Source organism: Staurois parvus, unplaced genomic scaffold (assembly GCF_062004578.1).
Source record: "Staurois parvus isolate SC_StPar_1 unplaced genomic scaffold, SC_StPar_1.0 ptg002217l, whole genome shotgun sequence".
In the NCBI taxonomy this organism is placed as follows: Eukaryota; Metazoa; Chordata; class Amphibia; order Anura; family Ranidae; genus Staurois; species Staurois parvus.
In genome coordinates, this window is record NW_028320013.1 from 55,001 (window position 1) to 77,804 (window position 22,804).

General features: G+C 45.1%; 1 protein-coding gene across 1 annotated transcript in view; it reads left to right on the forward strand.

Moving 5' to 3' along the window:
• The window catches only part of PTK7 (protein tyrosine kinase 7 (inactive)), a 48,149-nt gene extending 46,157 nt beyond the window's left edge, over positions 1-1,992 (forward strand). The window contains exons 18-20 of the mRNA XM_089665488.1: positions 1-110; positions 399-577; positions 782-1,992. The exon at positions 1-110 is cut by the window's left edge and continues 42 nt beyond it. Of these exons, the coding sequence (XP_089521614.1) occupies positions 1-110; positions 399-577; positions 782-942 (450 nt within the window). The 3' untranslated portion in view covers positions 943-1,992. The remainder of the gene's footprint in view (positions 111-398; positions 578-781) is intronic.
• Positions 1,993-22,804: the final 20,812 nt, after the last annotated feature.

Genomic DNA, 22,804 nt, shown 5'->3' on the forward strand with positions numbered 1-22,804 from the left:
TCCAACAACCGCTTTGTGCACAAGGATCTGGCTGCACGGAATTGTCTGGTCAGCGCCCAGCGGGTGGTGAAAGTCTCTGCTCTGGGGCTGAACAAGGATGTATATAACAGGTGAGTAATAAAGGAAGCAGAGGGCATAGTAAATGTATAGCTAGAGGTTTGCTGGTTCTGGGGGGGGGGGCAGAGATTCATGTGGCTGAGAGGAGCATATCCAAACTGTATGTCAGTCACTGGGGCAGATGGGTGTTGATGTTGGGGGGGGGGGGAGGGGCAGAGATTCATATGTAGCCGAGAGGAACATATCCAAACTGGATGTCAGTCACTGGGGCAGATGGGTGTTGATGGGCAGATGATGTCATTCTGCATGTCTCAGACCTCCTGACTTCTCTTGTGCTGCAGTGAATACTACCACCTCCGGCAGGCCTGGGTGCCCCTACGCTGGATGCCACCAGAGGCCGTACAGGAAGATGACTTTTCCACCAAATCTGACATCTGGTCCTTCGGGGTGCTGATGTGGGAAGTCTTCAGTTTGGGGGAGATGCCCTATACCGCCATGGCTGATGACGAGGTGCTATCCGGTAAGCTTGCGTTCCTCCATCTTCATCCTCCCCTTTCCTGGCCAGATCAGCCATCCCTCCATCTTCATCCTCCCCTTTCCTGGCCAGATCAGCCATCCCTCAATCTTCATCCTCCCCTTTCCTGGCCAGATCAGCCATCCCTCAATCTTCATCCTCACCTTTCCTGGCCTATCAGCCATCTCATCTTTTTGTGTTGTCTTCCAGGTTTACAGAACGGCTCCCTGAAGCTTTCAGCCCCGGAGAATTGTTCTTCCCGTTTCTACAAGCTGATGCAGCGCTGCTGGGCTTCGAGCCCCAAAGATCGCCCTTCATTCAGTGACATTGTAAATACTCTCGGCGACTCCCCCGCGGACAGCAAGGTGTGAGCCTGCTGAGGGGGCCCCGTGGAGAAGCACAGAGCCCGCCTCAGGGAGGGGCCAGCACAACTATAGGATATTTACAGCTGCAATAGGTACAATGGCGGCATTCAGCCCGCGTGTCTGGTGCTGCAGTCAGGAACTACGGACCTCTGTGAGGGAGAACATTCCTTCCAAAGCACAAAGACGGACTCCGTCCTCTGTGACACATCACTACCCCCAACAGGGGACTGTTACATGTGTTTGCTACCCTTGACATGGGACTGTTACGTGTGTACATAAGTTATTAACACTAATGTTACATTTTGTTCTAGAATCAGGTATTTATTCACTATAGATTAACGCCACAAGCTGGTACAAGTGGAAGCCACCTCGGGTCTTCCATCACAGATCCCAGTCTTGCTGTCTCTAAACACTACACTCGTTACTAACCCTAAAAGCTGGACCTATGGTACCGAAACAGTCAAAACTCAACACTACCTGGGATTTCCCATCGGGAAAGGTGAACAATCATATCACCAAAACTTGCTGAAACTCTCAGTATGACTGTAACTAGGATGTTAATATCAGTCCTGGAACCCCATATGTTTCATTAGTCCATGCGCTACTTGTAGGCCTAGAACTGTTCTGAGGAGCTGCACACATTCCGGGATCCATGGATGGTTCCAGGAGCTCAATGAATGGGTGCAGTCCATGGGGCCATTGCTCAGACATTCTGAGGCTTCTTTGCTTGCTTGTTGTTGTTGTTGTGTTCTTGTATTATTTGATGAGTCTTCCATGTATCCTCACACTAAGTGCCTGCGGAATGAAGGAACCCTGCCTGGCAATATAACTCGGCCTTAATACATTCAGGACCTTTCTTTTTTTTTTTTTTTTTTTTTTTTTTTTTATTATCCAATAAATTTTTTTTACTGATTTTTGTTTTTATATGTTTGGTTACAAATTGTAGATTTTACTTTTTAAATGAATTGGGCTGCTTATGGTTCAGACTGCTGTTTTGTGTCTCTTTTTGTTTTTTTTAAACTGTTGCACCCAATAAAATAGCCTTTTTATACTGTATTCAGTGTGCTGGTTTATTCTCGTGCTCGAGGGGTTGAGGTAATAGATCTTTAACTTGTGGTGGGAGAAAATGACTTTGGAGCTATTGCTGAACTTTAGGCAGTAGCTAAACCCATAAGGGCCCTTTCAGCAGAGCGGGGCAAATGACGACAGGTCTGCGTCCATTCATTTTCAGCAGAGCGGGGCAAATGACGACAGGTCTGCGTCCACTCATTTTCAGCAGAGCGGGGCAAATGACAGGTCTGCGTCCACTCATTTTCAGCAGAGCGGGGCAAATGACAGGTCTGCATCCACTCATTTTCAGCAGAGCGGGGCAAATGACGACAGGTCTGCGTCCACTCATTTTCAGCAGAGCGGGGCAAATGACGACAGGTCTGCGCCCACTCATTTTCAGCAGAGAGGACACAGACAGACCTCGCTCTGCTCTATGGATGGCTGGGAGGAAATGGACTCTGCTGTCCATTTACATCTGTCTACCTCTGATCTGGTATGCACAAACAGAAGAGGACACCGTCTTCCATTTTTGTTTTTTTTTGGGGGGGGGGGGGTGGTCCTGACTGGACCAGGTGGTAGGCGGGTGTAAACTGACACAAGTCCATTTACACCCGCCTATCCATAGGAATGCATGGACCTTTTGATCAGATCCACCTGAAAAACTGACAGGTGGTGATCGGCTTGCCCGTGTGAAAGGGGCTTAACCAATACACGCCCGGCCAAAAGGCGACTGGCAAAATGTATTGGATTTCCGGGTTGGACGCCAAATGGGCACTTTTCCCGCTTGCAGAGCCACGCAGCGGCGCGATCTGTCACCGGCTGTGTACCTCGGACACGGCCGATGACAGATCTGAGTATCAGCCCCGTTGCCGGTACCATGTGACCTGCTGTGACCAATCACAGCAGATCACATGACAGTTGTATACAATGGATGGCTTCATTCATGCCATCCATAGTATCCTAGTGTCTAGCTGTGAATGGTCACAGCGATCACATGCACATGTCATGTGATTAGCTGTGGCCGAATCACAGCTAAGCGCAAAAAAAAAAAAAAAAACCCTGAATGAATCGATGTCATTCAGGTAAATGCTTATAGCAAAGAATTACTTTGCTATAAGCAAGCAAATTGTGTAAAAAAAATTAAAATACTGATCACTTCCCCAAAGTAGTACAATGTTACTATGGTAACATTGTACTACTTTGGACATAGTGAAATATGAAAAAAAATCTTAAAAAAAGTAATACAAAATTAAAAATAATAAAATAAAAAAAAAAATTAAAAATATATATATTTTTTTTCATACTGTCACCAGTGTCCCTGATTACCGCCATGCCAGTTATATGAAGACGCTGTACTGCACTGGTGACAGTATGTAAAAAAAAATAGTGAATATCATTTTTTGCATTTTTCATTTTCCGAAAAATTATGACCGAAAAAATACTTCAAAAAACTCGCCATGCCTCTTATGAAGTACGTCGGACTGTCTACTCTGCAAAAAGGGGTCATTTGGGGGATATTTGTACTGTTCTGACATTTGGGGGATATCTGTACCGTCCTGACATTTGTGGGATATCTGTACCGTCCTGACATTTGGGGGATATCTGTACCGTCCTGACATTTGGGGGATATCTGTACCGTCCTGACATTTGGGGGATATCTGTACCGTCCTGACATTTGGGGGATATCTGTACCGTCCTGACATTTGGGGGATATCTGTACCGTTCTGACATTTGGGGGATATCTGTACCGTCCTGACATTTGGGGGATATCTGTACCGTCCTGACATTTGGGGGATATCTGTGCCGTTCTGACATTTGGGGGATATCTGTACCGTCCTGACATTTGGGGGATATCTGTACCGTTCTGACATTTGGGGGATATCTGTACCGTCCTGACATTTGGGGGATATCTGTACCGTTCTGACATTTGGGGGATATCTGTACCGTCCTGACATTTGGGGGATATCTGTACCGTCCTGACATTTGGGGGATATCTGTACTGTTCTGACATTCTTGGACCTCAAGAAATTAGATTGGCTGTCAGTACTTCAGGATTGATCAATATTCAGATCTATACCATAGTTTGTGAACTCTATAACTTTCCTACAAACTAAATAATACATCCTAATTTGGGTTATTTTCACCAGACATGTAGCAGAATACATCTCGGCCTAAATTTGTGAAGAGCAATTATTTATTTGCAAACTTTTATAACGGAAACAAAGAAAAACGTGTGGTTTTTTTTTTTTCTTTTTCAAAATGTTCGGTCTTTTTTTATTTAGTAAAAAATAAAAACCCCAGCGGTGATTAAATACCACCAAAAGAAAGCTCTAGTTGTGTGAAGAAAATGATAAAATTTTAGTTTGGGTACAATGTTGTATGACCGCGCAATTGTCATTCAAAATGTGAGAGCGCTGAGACCTGAAAAATGGCCTGGGCAGGAAGGTGTAAAATTGCCCGGTATGGAAATGGTTAAGATACACACAACATACCTGTTTTTAGCTGCCACAAGAGACTGTCCATCCAGTCCTAGGAATCACACAGCCAGATTGGTGACCCGTCTTCTGCAGATAAACAAAACCGTATGGTCGCCACCTTGCCCCCGCCAGTGACCGTAGAAATAACACATCTCAATGTAATCCCTGTCCACACACGTGATCGGTCCTTAGTGATGCCCCTCTGTCTCGGAGTGCTGCTGCCCATAGGAATATATAAAAGAGTAAAGCGAGCGCTTTTGATATAGTAAGAAAAGCAGCTTGCATAAGGATAACCCCTAAAATCCTGCAACATAAATAAAATCAAGAATGCAGCGCTCTATTGGATAATAAAGTGAAATAGTGACATGAATTGCGCAATGTTATGCGCTAATAGGTGAAACGTGGTGTCTTAATGAAGACAATAATCAATATAAAGTGACATAATCATCTCATACTGACACAATAAATGTATAAAAGTCCTCAAAATATTCAAAGGTGTGTCAGATATTCCCAAGTATGGAAGGTTTCAATGATTCTCATAAAACTTTCGTTAATGGTAGTAAGGTGCTCGTGACTTCCGTGATGAGGAAAAAAAACATTGATGAACGTTTTATGAGAATCATTGAAACCTTCCATACTTTGAATATTTTGAGGACATTTATCCATTTATTGTGTCATTATGAGATGATTATTTATGTCACTTTATATTGATTGTCTTCATTAAGACACCACATATGTTTCACCTATTGGCACATAACATTGTGCAATTTAAGTATTTGAATCTGTCCTTACATTGCCCTCCTATATTCCTATGGCATAAAGTATAGCTAAAGGCTCCTGTATGACAATCCAAACAGGTCCCAGATCCAGTTACTGTGAGATGCACAAGCCTCAAAGTGGAAAAAAAAAAATAAAAACTTCCTCTACCTTCCCTGACGGAGTCAGATCCGCTTTATTTTGTATCTCAAACACTTCCCCCCCCCCCCCCCCCCCCAGACACTGCAGCTCCCAGAGGCAGTGCTGTCAATCCAGGAACAGTGGGTGGGGCTAGGTGCCGATTATTGTGTTCTGTCCCCTAGGGTCCTCCCTTCCACATGCTGTGAAAGGCTAGTGATGTGGTCAGGCAGAGACTAAAGTCACAATCTCACTTTAGTGTAGCACAAGGAAAGGGCCTTTACAGGCTAAGGCCACCAAATCAGGAACGTACCAGGCAGAGGGCAATGAGATAGATTAACCTTGTGAGTAACAGTATACAGAAGATATGCCTGATGGGTTCAAAAGGCGGTTTCTCAAGAACCAACAGAACTAGATTAAGATCACATTATTCCTCCTGTTTTTCCCCCCATTGATGTAAACACCCGGTTTGAAGGCCATCACTAAGGAGTGGGAAGCAAGCAGTCTCCGCTTTTGCCCTTGATGGTACTCGGGCCTTACCAAACTGAAGAAAAGATGGGCATTGTCCCATGGAATACTTACAGGGATGGATTTTTCTTCTTTTGTACCAAGAGAAATATGCATTCCAGGTGCGATGGTACACTTTGCAAGAAATTAATTTCCTAGCTTTTAATAGTGTAGGGATACCCAAGCCAGACAGCCACTGTTCCTCAGGACCTGGGCTTCAACAGCCAGGCATTTAACGCCAGTCACTGAGAAGCAGGTGGTAAACTGCTGTCTGGGACAGAAGATCCGGACAATTTGGAAAGGTCAACAGAGAGCACAGCAGGAGTTCATTGAAAGTGTTCCATCTCAATCCTAAAGAGCAGATGAGGAAGAAACTTCAAAGAAGAAAAGTGGTAGATCGGGTTGAGCTGATCCCACAGAGGAACCAGGCCAACTGCTGTGAAGGCTAGAGGATCCCTGAACCTGAAGACCAACCTGCTCATGCTTGTTGGATCTGTAAGGCAGGAGATCCATGTCTGGTTTTCCCCACCTGCGACAGAAGTCTTGAAACACCTTGGAGTAAAGAAAAAAATGTGAAGATCCGCCTAAGCAACAATCTGTTTGGCTTCCCTAGGGAACTTCTGGTTCCTTCATGATGGTTGATGTAAGCCACTACCATGGTGTTGTCTGACTAAACCCTGGTCATTTAGCCTTGCACCTCGAGAGGTCCAATGTTGGGCTCCAGATAGTTGATTGGGAGTTGGGCTGCTTACAACGACCAGCTCCCTTGCACCAAAAGCGTTACCTGGACTCTGCCGCAGCCAGCAGCCTGGTATCCCTTGTGAGGACCTTCTAGACTCGTTAGAATTCTTATCACACAACCCTGGTTTTCGGGGGGTCAGGCATATGTGAAGATAGAGAGAATGCGCCTCGTGACGTCAGTTCCGATGCGCCGCAGTCCCCATTCCTGTCAGCCTGCTTCTGCCTGTCAAGGGATTAGCTCTGTACATATCTCCAACTCTGGCTCGGGTTCTCATGTGGCCAAAGGTGAGTAGATATTCCACCATGGCCACAACTGGGCAATTGACACTGTTATTGGATGACAATATTGTTCTTTTTACTATACTGGAATAAATTTATATCTTTTATTGGAACTAATTGCTTGGTCATTCTAACAACAAGCCCATGCCCTTGAGTGCTGTTTCTTTGGACCTCTTTCATCACTGTTTCAAGAGTGACACCAGCAGCTGAGGATTGTTTGGCTTTCAATAGCTTTGGGGATTTAGTGCTTGGAACTCTCGGTCATCAATGTGCCTGTGTCTCTACCCAGGGTTGCAGAATTTTTAAACCAAGGAGTCATTGTCATGGTTCCATCTTTAGAAATGTTTCAGTGCTGGTTCACATATATGCGGATTAGATGCGGTTTGTCATGACATGTGAAATAATATTGCTTGCTATGGTACCTGTTCACAAAAGTCTGATGCACGGGTAGTGTGGATTGAAAGAATCCTGTCTGACTTAATAGCACCACAGTCCGGTTGAGGTGCTGATTACAGGCTATTGACTTCTACAGCAACCGCTTTTGAATCGCACATGTCATCAGTTGTGATCAGGATTTCAGTTCAGGATCAGGTTTCGGCACCTCAGGAAAACCAAAAAAAAACTTGCAAAAACACATCCAAACAGCTGTGCCATGAACCGCTGAACAAGTAGATTGAAATTTACACTGAAACTGGATCTTGAAATCCAGAATGCACATGAGGGAATCGGCACTCACTGTTCCAAAACCAAAAAAAATGCCTTTGCCCTGGTTTGGGCCTGAATGCTCTAAATATCTTCATTTTTCAACATCCTACATGGAATTCAGCAAGTCATATTTTGATAAGCTCAAAAAAAGGGTCTTAAAGCATAGATAATCAAACTCAAATCCTCTAGCGGGAGGAAGGATTTGACAGGGTGGGCTAGAGTCAGAAGGGAGGTCCATCAAGACCAGAAATCTGGTTTTGATGGTGCTAAGGAACAATCATTTTGTCCAGACCCAATTGCAAAAAGAGGATGTGTTGTTGGTAATATACATGTCTGGAAGGGCTGGAACATGCAGATTCGCCCAACTTCTTCCTCCTGTGTGAATTATCCACCTAGGAAGGGACAACCAGATTGCCCAAAGAGCCAAAATGTTAATGAGATAACATGCTTCTGATGACCAAGTGCCCAGAACTCCTCCCCAACTGGACAAGCTGGCCTCAATTGTCAATCTTCCAGAACAAGGAAAGAAGTCATTTGACTGCAATGTCGGATCCCAGAGCCACCAGGAAAGGGACAGCCTTATTCTTACAAACCAAATTGTTTGTCTAGACCAGGGTTGGGCAAACTTTTTGACTTGAGGGCCGCAATGGGTTCATATATTGGACCCGGGGGCCGGACTAGCTGCTGGCCGGCCCAGCCACTACCATGCCATCCATAGTAAGTATAGTAATATTCCCCCATAGTAATTCATCCCCCCTATAGTAATTCATCCCCCCTATAGTAATTCATCCCCCATAGTAATTCATCCCCCATAGTAATTCATCCCCCCTATAGTAATTCATCTCCCCTATAGTAATTCATCTCCCCTATAGTAATTCATCCCCCCTATAGTAATTCATCTCCCTATAGTAATTCATCCCCCCTATAGTAATTCATCCCCCTATAGTAATTCATCCCCCCTATAGTAATTAATCTCCCATATAGTAATTCATACCCCATATAGTAATTCATCCCCCATATAGTAATTCATCCCCCATATAGTAATTCATGCCCCCTATAGTAATTCATTCCTCATATTGTGTCAATTCACTTACCTTTGCTCCGCGCGTTCCTCTCGCCGTGTTCCCGCGCCGTTCCGGTCTTCAGGGCGGACTGTGAGAGGAGAGGAGTTCGTCACGCTGCCCCGCCTACATCCTGACAGCCAATGTTTGCCACGCTCCGCGGGCCGGATTAAAAGGTCCGCCGGGCCGTAGTTTGCCCATTGCTGGTCTAGACACAGCAGCCATTTATTCCATAATGGCAGAATATTGTGTTTGTATGTGCCTGGAGTAAAATTGGGCAAAAGGGAACTGTCATGAAGAAAGCTACCATAAACTGTGTTGTGTTGAATGACTTCTGATTGAAAAGAAAAAAGAGAAGACTTCAACTGGCAAGTCTGATGATAATCCTGAGAAAACCAGAGAATTTCTGGGAGTGCAGGATTCATCCAAATCTCAGCAATGTCTGGACAGCCAGAGACTCGTTCTCCAAAGCCTTTGCAGGCTGTTCCCTTAACAAAAAGTCATCCAAGTAGCTTATGATGGGAATTGTCTGTGGCTCTACCATCTGGTACATTGGGTGTTCACTCTGCTCTTTCAAAATGCTAGTACAAAGGCCCTGTGGTAAGACGCACAAAGCATTGGCGAGCTGGAAACATGAGCACTTGGAAGTAGCCATCTTAGGTCCCCTGAAGTCATTCCCTGACAAGTAGTGTATTCCATCGGGAACTTTTGAGGGGTAAATGTATACATTCAGTTCCTTGATGTCTCAGATGGGGTGAACACTCTGCCATTGGGTATTGGGAGTGAACAGGTTGGATTGAAATCTTTCTGCCACAGGAACTGAAGCTATAGCCCCTGGGCCAGAAAGCATCAGATGGGGAACAAGGGCAGGAAAAAAAAAACTAGGGTTTGTAACTCAGGGCTACCAACTCTTGCACCCAAGAATGAAGAATACATGATGTCCAAACATCAAAGTCTGACAGATGTCTCCCACACTGGAAAGTGAGGCACAGCTTCCTGCCAAGGAGGGCTTGTCAGTTGGTTTGACAGTTTTGGAGTGCCAAATTATGCTGCTGCATGCAAAGTAAATGCTTCTTGCATGCTCTGCAATCTCACACTTTAGCCATACGGCTCTCAGTATGTACTGACTAAGGCAAGGCAAGAGAACCGAAGCTTTAACGGGCCATTGCAGCTAAAGATCAACACCACGGACATTTATTCCAAGCGTTCTAAGGGTTTATGGCCACAGTGGTCAAATCCCTTTTTAAAGGGACTCTGTCCAATGTTTGTCAGCAGAGAATTACAGAGTATCCAGAAAGTAATCCCAGCGCTTAACTTTTGCCACATTTTGCTATGTTACATCCTTATTCCAAAATGGATTAAATTCATTTTTTCCCTCAACATTCTACAAACAATACCCCATAATGACAATGTGAAAGAAGTTTGTTTTGAAATTCATCTCAATCCTAAAGAGCAGAGCCTTTGCTCAATACTTTGTTGAAGCCCCTTTAGCACCAATTACAGCCTCAAGTCGTTTTCAGTATGATGCTACAAGCTTGGCACACCTATTTTTGGGCAATTTCTCCCATTCTTCTTTGCAGTACCTCTCAAGCTCCATCAGGTTGGATGGGGAGCGTCGGTGCACAGCCATTTTCAGATCTCTCCAGAGATGTTTAATCGGGTTCAAGTCTGGGCTCTGGCTGGGCCACCCCAGGACTTTCACAGAGTTGGCCCGTAGCCACTCCTATGTTATGTGGGCTGTGTGCTTAGGGTCGTTGTCCCGTTGAAAGATGAACTGTCGCCCCAGTCTAAGGTCCAGAGTGCTCTGGAACAGGTTTTCATCAAGGATGTCTCTGTACATTGCCGCATTCATCTTTCCTTCGATCCTGACTAGTCTCCCAGTTCCTGACGCTGAAAAACATCCCCACAGCATGATGCTGTCACCACCACTCTTCACTGTAGGGATGGTATTGGCCAAGTGATGAGCAGTGCCTGGTTTCCTCCAGACATGACGCTTGGCAATCAGGCCAAAGAGTTCAATTTTTTGTTTCATCAGACCAGAGAGTTTTGTTTCTCATGGTCTGAGAGTCCCTCAGGTGCCTTTTGGTAAACTCCAGGCGGGCTGCCATTTGACTTTTCCTGAGGAATGGCTTCTGTCTGGCCACTCTACCATACAGGCTTGATTGGTGGAGTGCTGCAGAGATCGCTGTTCTTCTGGAAGGTTTTCCTCTCCACAGAGAAACGCTGGAGATCTTTCAGAGTGACCATCGGGTGCTTGGTTAACTCCCTGGCTAAGGCCCTTCTTCCTCAGTCGCTCATTTTGGCTGGGCGTCCCACTCTAGGAAGATTCCTGGTGGTTCCAAACTTCTTCCATTTACAGATGGAGGCCACTGTGCTCATTGGGACCTTCAATGCTGCATACATTTTTCTGTACCCTTCCCCAGATCTGTGCCTTGATACAATTCTGTCTTGGAGGTCTACGGACAATTCCTTGGACTTCATGGCTTGGTTTGCGCTCTGACATGCACTGTTAATTGTGGGGCCTTTTATAGAGAGGTTTATGCCTTTCCTAGTCATGTCCAATCAACTGCATTTCCTACAGGTGGACTCCAATCAAGGTGTGGAAACATCTTGAGGATGATCAGTGGGAACAGGATGCACCAGAGCTCAATTTTGAGTGTCATGGCAAAGGCTGAGAATACTTATGTACATGTGCAGTTTTTTTTACATTTTTAATAAATTGCAAAGATTTCAAAACAACATTCTATAACCAATACCCCATAATGACAATGTGAAAGAAGTTTAAGGGAAAAAAATGACTTTAATCCATTATGGAATAAGGCTGTAACAACAAAATGTGGCGAGAACAGAGTTCTGAAAAGGTACTTAAGCAGCCCATAGGTTGAGTCCCTGAAGGCAGGGACACGCTTCACTGGTATGATTTTCACCTTTATAAGGCAGGAACTGGCCAAATGCACTTTTTTCAGAAGACCTCACTGAGCTGGTACAGAACCAACGTGCCAGAAAGGAACAAAAAGCCAATCATGAGCACCCCGATTAGCCTATATTGATGTTGTATCTAATCTTCATATACAGCTGTAAAAGCAGATGCAAAGGGAAAGTTCTGTGGCCTTGGGGGCCCATTAAGACCATGGTCAGAAACAATACTTTAGAAACAACAGGCTGATCTCTAAATTCAGCGTTGCACACTGCAACAAGGGCTGATACAGTCACCTTTAGGGCTCATGTACATGGGACATTTGGAAAACTCTCCTGACTGCAGGGAACAGACTACTAGAAAACATAGGTTAACCACTTCCAGACCGGACACTTTCACCCCCTTCCAGTCCGGACACTTTCACCCCCTTCCAGTCCGGACACTTTCACCCCCTTCCAGTCCGGACACTTTCCCCCCCTTCCAGTCCGGACACTTTCCCCCCCTTCCAGTCCGGACACTTTCCCCCCCTTCCTGTCCGGACACTTTCCCCCCCTTCCTGTCCGGACACTTTCCCCCCCTTCCTGTCCGGACACTTTCACCCCCTTCCAGACCGGACACTTTTACCCCCTTCCTGTCCAGGGCAATTTTCAGCTTTCAGCGCTATCACACTTTAATGACAATTGCGCGGTCATGCAACACTGTACCCAAATGAATTTTTTACCATTTTTTTTGAGACAGATAAAGCTTTATTGTGGTGGTATTTATTCACCGCTGGGATTTTTATTTTTTTTGCTATGTAAATGAAAGTCCAAAAATTTTGAAAAAAGTGTTTTTGTTATAAAATTTTGCAAATAAATAATCTTTCATCATAAATCTTGACCAAAATGTATTTCTTTATATTTTTAGTAAAAAAATAATAAGCCAAATTCATTAACCAAAAATTATAATTTTTAAACTTTTTTTTACATTTTTATTTTTTTTATGGTTTTTGTACATACTGTCACCCTAGCAGTACAGTGTCACCATGGTGACACTGTACTACTTGTGGGGGGTGATGAAGATTTTTTTTTTTTTTTACACTGATTGCTTTTACACCCATATAGGATGTAAAAGCAATCATTTCTCTCTGTCTGCATTCTTGCAGTCATTGAGAAATACTGAGTGAGCTGTGATTGGTCACAGCTTGTCACATGGTACAAGGCTGTTGTGAATAGCCTTGTACCATGTGACCTCTGTGATCATTCACAGATTTCACACGTAATAAGCAATGATGTCACAAGTGACATCTTGCTTACTACTTTGCATGTGATCACTGATTGGCCAATCAGTGATCACATGATCGTGACCTCATACAGAGGTCCCGTCCAAAGATCGGTGTTTCACTGGGTCCGGAGGACACAGCGAGCACTGGATAGCGGTGCTGCGCGCTCCCAGGGAGCGCGCACAGCTAGTAAAGGCGGGTGCCGTTTAGGAACAGCAACTGGTCACTGGAGTGCCACCACCCTGCCGTTTATAAACAGCAGGCGGACGGCAAGTGGTTAAAAAAAACCATCAGTTTAGCTTCATTTGCATACCGCGTCTAGAAGCGTTTTTAAAAAGATAACCTCAAGAGACCATCCCAAATGCCCAGAATAATAATTAACTATTTCAGACATTTTGAGAGGAATAGAGAGCAGAAGCAGAGAGAGCAGTATGTGTTGAGATGACCTGTCTTTTCTAGTTGTATTCACTATGGATCCCATCATGAGCATAATGCGGCAATATCTACCATTTTTTCCTTCACGCGAAACCTAGAACTGACTGCGCTGGTATACCGGGTCCATTTGAATACATGGAAAAAGCTTTGCATGCATTTTTGATGAAGGCTCTGGACAACATCTGGATATGGACCTGCCAAAAAACGCATCTAAATGCAAAGCTTGTAAACACAGTTAACCGCATTTGAAACGCCAGTAAAATCTACTCCTGAACACAATTTTGGTGCGTTCAAAAAAACAAAAAAAAAACAACTAAACTCAACTGCCTGTAAAATGACGATGTGTACACGGACACATAGAAAACAAAGCAGAGTTCAGGGGCTGCTGAAAAAAAAAACCGCTGAACAGCTCCAGAACGTCAGTTTAGCAGCTGCAGTGTACATGAGCCCTTATAGTTGGACTGTGAGGAAAAAAAATATTTTCTCCTTTGATAAAAAAAGATTAATCATCATAATGTGCGATCTGTTGGTGAATGGTGCTGTGTTACAGTGAAGGAAATAAGTATTTGCTCCCCGGCTGATTTTGAATGTTTGCCCACTCACAAAGAAATGATCGGTCTAAAAATCGAATGGTAGGTAAATTGTAACACAGAGACAGAATAGCAACAAAAAAATTCAGCAGAAATGCATGTCTAACAAATGATGACTGATTTACATGTTCATGAGAGAAATAAGGATTTGATCCCCTTCACAAAACATGACTTAGTACTTGGTGGCAAATCCCTTGTTGGCAATCACAGAGGTCAGACGTTTCCTGTAGTTGGTCCCCAGGTTTGCACACATCTCAGGAGGGATTTTGGCCCACTCCTCTTGGCAGATCCTCTCCAAGTCATTAAGGTTTGGTGGCTGAGGTTTGGCAACTCGAACTTTCAGCTCCCTCCACAGATTACCAATCGGATGAAGGTCTGGAGACTGGCTAGGCCACTCCAGGACCTTGATGTGCTTCTTCTTGAGCCACTCCTTTGTTGCCTTGGCCGTGTGTTTTGGGTCATTGTCATGCTGGAACACCCATCTACGACCCATTTTCAATACCCTGGCTGAGGGGAGAAGGTTCTCACCCAAGATTTGACGGTACATTGCCCCATCCATCGTCCCTTTGATGCAGTGCAGTTGTCCTGTCCACTTAGCAGAAAAACACCCCCAAAGCAGAATGTTTCCACCACCATGTTTGACAGTTGGGATGGTGTTCTTGGGGTCATAGGCAGCATTCCTACTCCTCCAAACACGGCGAGTTGAGTTAAAGCCAAAGAGCTCGATCTTAGTCTCATCTGACCCCAACACTTTCAACCAGTCCTCCTCTGAAGTTTGCCACTGAACATCTGAATGATGCAGACGGGCCTGGACATGTGCTTTCTCGAGCAGAGGGACCTTGCGGGCACTGCAGGATTTCAGTCCTTGTCAGCGTGGTGTGTTACCAATTGTTTTCTTGGTGACTGTGGTCCCATCTGCCTGGAGATCATTGACAAGATCCTCACGTGTAGTTCTGGGATGATTCCTCACTGTTCTCATGATCATTGACACTCCACAAGGTGAGATCTTGCATGGTCCACCAGACCTGGGGAGACTGACAGTCATTTATTATTATTATTATTACTACGAGTTTATATAGCGCCAAAGGGTTTGCTCAGCGCTGTACAATAGGGGGGACAATACATGGCACAGTACAACAACAACAAACAATGTACGAGGGGTAAGAGGGCCCTACTCTTACGAGCTTACAATCTAGGAGGGAGGGGGTAAAAGGTACAGTAGGAAGTGGCTGAGGGGGATGAAGTGGTGGGAGGAATGAGGGAGGATGGCCGTTAGGTGAGGGTGGGGTAGGCTTCCCTGAAGAGATGGGTTTTGAGGGAGCGCCTGAATGTGAATAGGGAAGGCGACAGTCTGATGGATTGAAGCAGTGAGTTCCAGAGGATGGGGGAGGACCTGGAGAAGTCCTGCAGTCGTGCATGGGAGGAGGAGACCAGGGAGCAGGATAGAAGGAGGTCCTGTGAGGAGCGAAGGGTACGGGTAGGGTGGTACTTGGTGATAAGGTTGGTGAGGTAGTCAGGGGCAGCGTTGTGAACGGCTTTGTAGGTCAGGGTTAGGAGTTTAAATTTGATGCGTTGGGCAATCGGGAGCCAGTGGAGGGAGAGGCAGAGGGGGGTGGCAGAGGTGGAGCGGGTGGTGAGGTGGATGAGTCTGGCAGCTGAGTTCAGGATGGTCTGGAGCGGGGAGAGCCTGCACTTGGGTAGGCCAGTGAGGAGGGAGTTGCAGTAGTCAAGGCGTGAGATGATGAGGGAGTGTACTAGAAGTTTGGTGGTGTCTGGGGTGAGGAAGGAGCGTATCTTGGCAATGTTGCGAAGATGGAGCCTGCATGTGTTTGTAAGTGATTTGACATGCGGTTGGAGGGAGAGGTTCGCGTCAAGAATGACGCCAAGGACTTTGGCTTGCGGGGCGGAAGTGATAATGGAGTTGTTGGTGATGATGGATAGGATGGGGGGGGGGGGGGGGGGGTGTTGGCAGGGGGAAAGACGAGAAGCTCGGTTTTGGAGAGGTTGAGCTTGAGGAAGTGTAGCGACATCCAGTCTGAGATGTCATTTAGGTGGTGAGTGATGCGGGCGGAGATAGTGGGGGTGAGGTGAGGAGTGGAGAGGTAGATTTGGGTGTCGTCAGCATAGAGGTGATAGTTGAAGCCGTGAGATTGTATGAGTTTACCCAGGGAGGAGGTGTAAATGGAGAAGAGAAGGGGTCCAAGGACAGAGCCTTGGGGGACCCCAACAGAGAGGGGGAGGGAGGGGGAGGTGGCACCATTGTAGGTGACACTGAAGGAGCGTCGGGATAGGTAGGATGAGAACCAAGAGAGAGCAGTATCTCCGATGCCAAGGGAGAGTAGTTTATTGAGGAGGGGGTGGTCAACTGTGTCAAAGGCCGCAGAGAGGTCCAGGAGAAGGAGGACAGAGTAGTCGCCCTTGGCTTTGGCGTTGAGTAGGTCGTTAGTGATTTTGAGGAGGGCAGTTTCAGTGGAGTGTAGGGGACGGAAGCCGGACTGTAGAGGGTCAAGGAGGTTATTTTGTGTTTCTTCCATTTGTGAATGATTGCACCAACTGTTGTCACCTTCTCACCAAGGTGCTTGGCCATAGTTTGGTAGCCCAGTCCAGCCTTGTGTAGGTCTACAATCTTGTCCCTGACATCCTTGGACAGCTCTTTGGTCTTTGCCATGGTGGAGAGTTTGGAATCTGATTGTTTGATTGCTCCTGTGGACAGGTGTATTTTATACAGGTAACAAAATGAGATTAGCAGCACTCCCTTTAAGAGACTGCTTCTAATCTCAGCTTGTTACCTGTATGAAAGACACCTGGTAGCCAGAAATCCTGCTGAATGATAGGGGATCAAATACTTATTTCCCTCATGAACATACAAATCAGTGCAGCATTTGTTAGACATGCATTTCGTTTGAGTTTTTTTGTTGCTATTCTGTCTCTCAGTGTTACAATACACCGAACATTCAATTTTTAGACCGATCATTTCTTTGTGAGGGGCAAACATTCAACATCAGCATGGGAGCAAATATGGATTTCCTTCACTGTAGGTAAAGACCTTTATTCCTTCTAACACCACAGTAAGCAATGAACTCCCAGCTCTCGCACACAATGAAGGCTAAGAGGGGAGATGTACTAAAACTCATGCATTCAGAATCAGGTACAGCCGTACATAGCAGCCAATCAACTGCTACCTTCAGCTTGTTCAATTAAACTTTGGCAATAAAACCTGGAAACTAACTGGTTTCTATGCAAAGCAGCACCAGATTTTTAATTCTCCCTTTTTTTTTTTAGGAAATAATGGGTGTTGCTTGCACTCCATCTCCTCTACCTATACATTCTTTTGAGAGAATACAAAGTGTCCTGTGATTGGAGAGACGATCATGACATTCTTCAATCCCTTGTCCAATCACAGAACACCTTGTATTCTGTGAAGAGTACATGACTCTACTACACTGCGTAGAGACGGTGATGTGGGTCATTTGCAATGCACCACCTCTATTCACAAAACGTTGAATGTAATTTTGAAAGACAAAAGTTTAGCTCTTACAGCACTGTCAGAATGAACATTACATTTTGATGGGGAAAAAAAAAAATTATTAGATTTCCAAGAACATCACAGAAAAGAGACAAGGTAAGGAAAATTAAATGTCAGTATTGTACAGCATTACAGAGGAATGTATGCAGTTTCAAAATTCAAGCACATAGAAACGCCCAGAAATATATCATGGGAAATTATACCCGGGACAAGAATGAACGTTTTGACATAAATCAACAGCATCAGCCAATGGGACACACATTAGGAGTAATCCCAGTACCTTGAAAAAGTCTTCATACTCCTTAAAATATTCCACATCATGTTACAACCAAAAACAGAATTGTATTTTATTGGGATTTGATTGACCAACACAAAGTGGCACAGAATTGTGAAGTGGAAGGAAAATGAGAAATGGTTTTCAAATTTTTTTTTTTTTACAAATAAATCTGTGCAAAGTGTGGCGTACATTTGTATTCAGCCCCCCCCCCCCCCCCCCCCAGAGTCAATACTTTGTAGGACCCCCTTTCTCTGCAATTCCAACTGAAAGTATTTTTGGGGATGTCTCTCCCAGCTTTGCACATCTACAGAGGAACATTTCTGCCCATTCTTCTTTGCGGAATCACTCAAGCTCTGTCAGGTTGGATGGAGAGTGTCTGGCCACAGATTCACCATTGGATTTAGGTCTGGGCCATTCTAACACCTGAATATGCTTTGACCTAAACCATTCCATTGTAGCTCTGGCTGGATGTTTCGGGTCATTGTCCTGCTGGATGGTGAACCTTCGCCCCACTCTCAAGTCTTTTTCAGACTCTTAGAAGAAAACCTGTTAAGATTTCCCTGTATTTGGCTCCATCCATCTTCCCATCAACTCTGACCAGCTTCCTTGTCCCTGTTGAAGGGTATCCCCCACAACATAATGCTGCCACCTTCCAGGATGGCTACATGAGAGGATAACATCACCTGCAGAACTTTCCTTTCAAATGCCAAATCCTGGCTAGAAAACACTACACAGTAATGCTTTACAAAACCATGATTTCTGGACCAAACAGCTTCTCGGGAGATATCTCCCCATGAAACCTATTGCTCTCTCCCCATGAGGTTTCCACATCCCTTGTGGGGTGTACATTTATCTTGGAGGATAGCTGTTGGCACAAGCTCTTGTATGCAACCAGAATACTCATTCCATCTAGCAATAGACCTCTTGAAGGCCCCAAGACCCTTGTTGGGCCCACTAAAAAGGATCAAGTGATGAGAGGATCTCCTAAAATCTCTGGTGACCTCCAGATTTTAGCAGACATTTTCTAGCATCCAAAAAACTAAATAAACTTCTTGGGGGACTACAAAAATGAGGGAAGGGTAAACACTTGGGAACAGTGAAAATTCTGAGGAGAATTTTGGAAGATACATAGGATCCAGCCTCAGAATCACTATCATTCAAGACAGACAATTAGGGATCCTTACAGGAGAACAGCAGCAATTCTCCTACTTTTCTGGCTGAGGTGATGGCTAAAAAAACCATTTTAAAAGAACCAATAGGGGGCTCAAAAGGTTCCTTCATTAGGACACCCAGCACCAAGGGCAAGTCCCAAGGAGCAACTATCTTGAGATTTCTGTTGGCGGAACAAAGGAGCTGTCCCAGAATTATCTTCACAAGGGAGTATTCTGCTAACCTGCGATCCAAAAATACCAATAAGGCAGCCACCTGCAGGGTGCTGGTCACTAAACCCTCATCTACTCCAGCCTGCAAAAAGTCTAGAACAGTGTAAATAACATCCAATCTTCCACAGCTAGACCCCCAGAAGTGAAATGCCCTCCAAACCTTAGAGTAAATTTTTCTGGTGCAGAGCTTCCTACTCAACAAAAGTGTTAATTACCTTTTCCGAACAACCTTTAGACCTGAGGATCCTCCTTTCAGTCTCTAGGCCATCAGGTGGAAGAGATGAGGATTGGGATGGAGAACTGACCCCCTGGAGCAGAGGATCCAGCTAATCCAGAAGTATCCAAGGGGGAGAAATTGAAAGATTAAGATCGAAAACCAACTCTTCCTTGGCCAGTACATGACTATGAGAATGACCGGACAGGATTCTAACAATTATCCCAACTACCTGAGTGAGAACCGTCCATGGAGGGAAGACATAAGCCAGGTTGAAGTCCCAACACATCTGTTCCCTGAGCCAATGACTTCCTCTCTAGGGCAAAAAAATGTCCAAACTTTTCCAGTTGTTGCTGGAGGTGAACAAACCTACTTCCGGAAGGCCCCGTTGGGCTGCAATTTGTGCAAAAACCTCATTCCCCGTGCCTCACAGGATTCCGACTGAGCTAAATTAGCCGGGATATTGTCCAAGCCCCTGAGAAGAACTGATCTTTGAGAGTTCAGATGAACCTCCACCCAACCCAAGAGCTCTAGGACCAGAGACCAAAACCTTGGTGACCTTGTGTCTCATTTATGTAAGCCACCGTAGTGGCTTTGTCTGAGAAGACCACAACTTCTCCCCTAGTTGAACTTCGAAAGCACTTTTGGGCATAACCTATGGCTAGCAACTCTCTGAAATTTTAAGAAATATTACCCATGCCTATTTCCCGTGTTCCTGGTGCGTGAAAAGATTTTGAATACGCCCCAGGAACTGGCATCCATGGTAATCTTTATTGGCCTTTTCTAAGTCCCAGGCTGCCCCTGTATCAAGTTGTGACAGTTAACCCCAGTAGTCTAAATCCAGGGCACTGTACTGTGGAAGATCCATCATCTTGTCAAGAGAGTTGTGGCTGCAGTCCCATGAAGCTAGAAAGAAGGCCTGTAGCCCTCTAGAGTGTATCTGAGCCCATGTGACCCCAGGAATGGCAGCAGTCATTAAACCAAGGATCTGCACAATCCTTCTCAGCTAAACTTGCTGCTGACTCTGAAGGCTCTAGACTAAAAACACCAAACCCTTGGACCTTTGGATTCTGTTTCTCACAGAAACACAGTGTAACCTAGGAATACTACTGACTTGGCAGGAACTAGGTTGGATTTTGCTCAGACCGACCACCCAGCCTAGGCAGCTCAGTTCCAACAAAACTATATCTAGGTCCGCTTTTAGCCTTTCCTTTGAGGGGGGGGGGGGGGAATCAACAAGGTCATCCAAGTAAAGAACAATAGTAACCCCTTGGAGCCACATAAATGCCATTGCTTCTGCCAAGATCTTTGTTTATATTCTCAGAGCTGCCACAAAACCAAATAGGTGTGCTTGTAACTGCCAATGCTGCAATACCTGACTCGAACGAATTGCGAAACTCTGGTATTTTTTTTTTTTTTTTTTTTTTTTTTTTTTTAGAAGATTGGTGAATGGGCACATGGAGATAAGCATCCTGTAAACCTAAGGAAGCCATAAAAGACTCCTTGAGAGAGCAGATTCAAACAGAAAGCATTTATACAATAAGGAAATTGCTTGTACAGAAGGTGAATGCTCAATTTCTATAAATTGATAATCATCCTGAAACTGCCAGAGACCTTCTTGACCAAAATATACAAGAGTAAAACCCCCCAAAAGTGCTGACCCACCAGAACAAAGGCTCCCTGGGAGGCTAAATGGGACATTACTCTCAATAGTGCTTTTGCTCATCCCTTAGAAGTTTTAGCACAAAGAAACTTTGAGGCGGGGGAGAGACAACCTCCAACTTGTACCCCTCCTAAAATCTAAAGAACAAAAAGGGGTTTACCATCTTGTTTCCAACTTGCACAAAAGCAGGCCAGCCTTCCCCCCACCTATCCTGGAGTCACTTATCATACTTGGGTGCGGGGTCTCGTGAAGTAAGCAAGGCACCACCGTTGTTATCGTTTTAATCAAAAGACCAGAGCTTCTTGCCAAGCTGCAATTTCATGGCATCAAACTGTGTTTTGCCCTGTCTACCCCAAAAAAAAGGTACCCTTGCCACAAGAACTCTTTTTGACAGGAAAATTACCACTCTTCTCAGTGAAACGAGACAAAAAAACGGTCTGAAGTCCCAACCCAGAGTGAAACTTGCCCTCAAAAGGCAAACCACATAGCCTGGTTTTGGAGGATAAATTCCCATCCCAGGTCTTGAGCCAGATGGCCCTGCAAGCCAAATTCAGAGAGCTGTAGTCCTAGCATTCTCTGCCGCTGCATCTGCTGGGAAAGCCACTGACTTGGATGGTAGCAGAAGAGCCTCATGGACCTGAGCTATAGGAGTGTTGGCTACAAGAAGTTTATCCAGTTTGTCTACCCAAACGTCTAGGTTACTAGCCAGGCAAGTGGAAGCTAAAACTGGTCCCAGTGAGGCTTCCCAAGCCTTCTTCAAAAAGGACAGTGCCTTCCTATTTGATCTTTAATTAGTCCTGAATCCTCAAATGACGGGGGGACGGGGGGGGGTGTCTAGCTTAGAGAATTTGAAGATGTCTTCCTCAGAACTGAATGGAAATTTTTGTTTATGGCCCTTTGAGAGGAATAGCCTCCCTTCTGGGTCCTTCCACTCTTAGTATCCATCATATCCAAAAGAGGCTTATGGCCAGGAAAAGGTCTGCTCATCCTGTAGACCCCTATACATGTGTCCTGAGCAGATTGAGGGGGAAGGTCCTCATCAGTTGTTAAAGGCCATTTATACATCCAAACAGATTGCAAAGTCTCCTCCCACAGGAGAAAAAAAAAATACCTGCTAGCATAGCCTTCTTGAACATTTTTTGCTCTTCCTCTGAACTCACCTCCCCTGACGAACGAAGAGGCCCCCCATTGGAACCAGAAGCTGCCTGAGTATCCAAGGATGGCAAAACTAAGGAACTGGGTTCACTAGGAAGAGGACCAGCCTGAGAGGTAGAAGTCCCGTCCAAAAAAGTAGACCTAAGAAAGAGCGGAACTGGGCTCAGACCTGCCCCTGCTCACTCCTCATTGGATGAGATTGGCTCAGAGACAGCAGCAGGAGCCATTGATCAATGAGGATGCAGAGAGATGGTACAGCAGTAGCTTTTGTGCAGGTTGCTGAATCAGACGCATACAACTACTGTCAGCGAGTGCTGTAGCTGTTGGGAATGCAACAGCATGTACTATATAGTATTGTGTTAATATCACTTGACCAGTAGATGGCACTGTACACTAAGGTTACCAGTTGTGCATGTGTGTAAAACTTGTTGGTTCTCTCTTCCTATTCTTCTCTGTCTTCAAAACCAAGATGTCTGCTGAAATGTGTTCTGTATATTTGCAACTTAAGCCACACAAGTAAAATAGTGTTCTGCCTTATCACAAGCTACCAGTGTCTTCTCTAACACACAACCAACAGTAGCGACCACCGGCAAGAAGCCTCAACAGTTCAGAGCAAGGAATATAATCACCAGCACACCAGAAAACTCCACAACGGGTCCAACCCTTTACTGAACAATCGCAGCAAAGTTTCGGAGCCACCTAGGACCCCTTCATCAAGTATGTGGCCCAGCTCC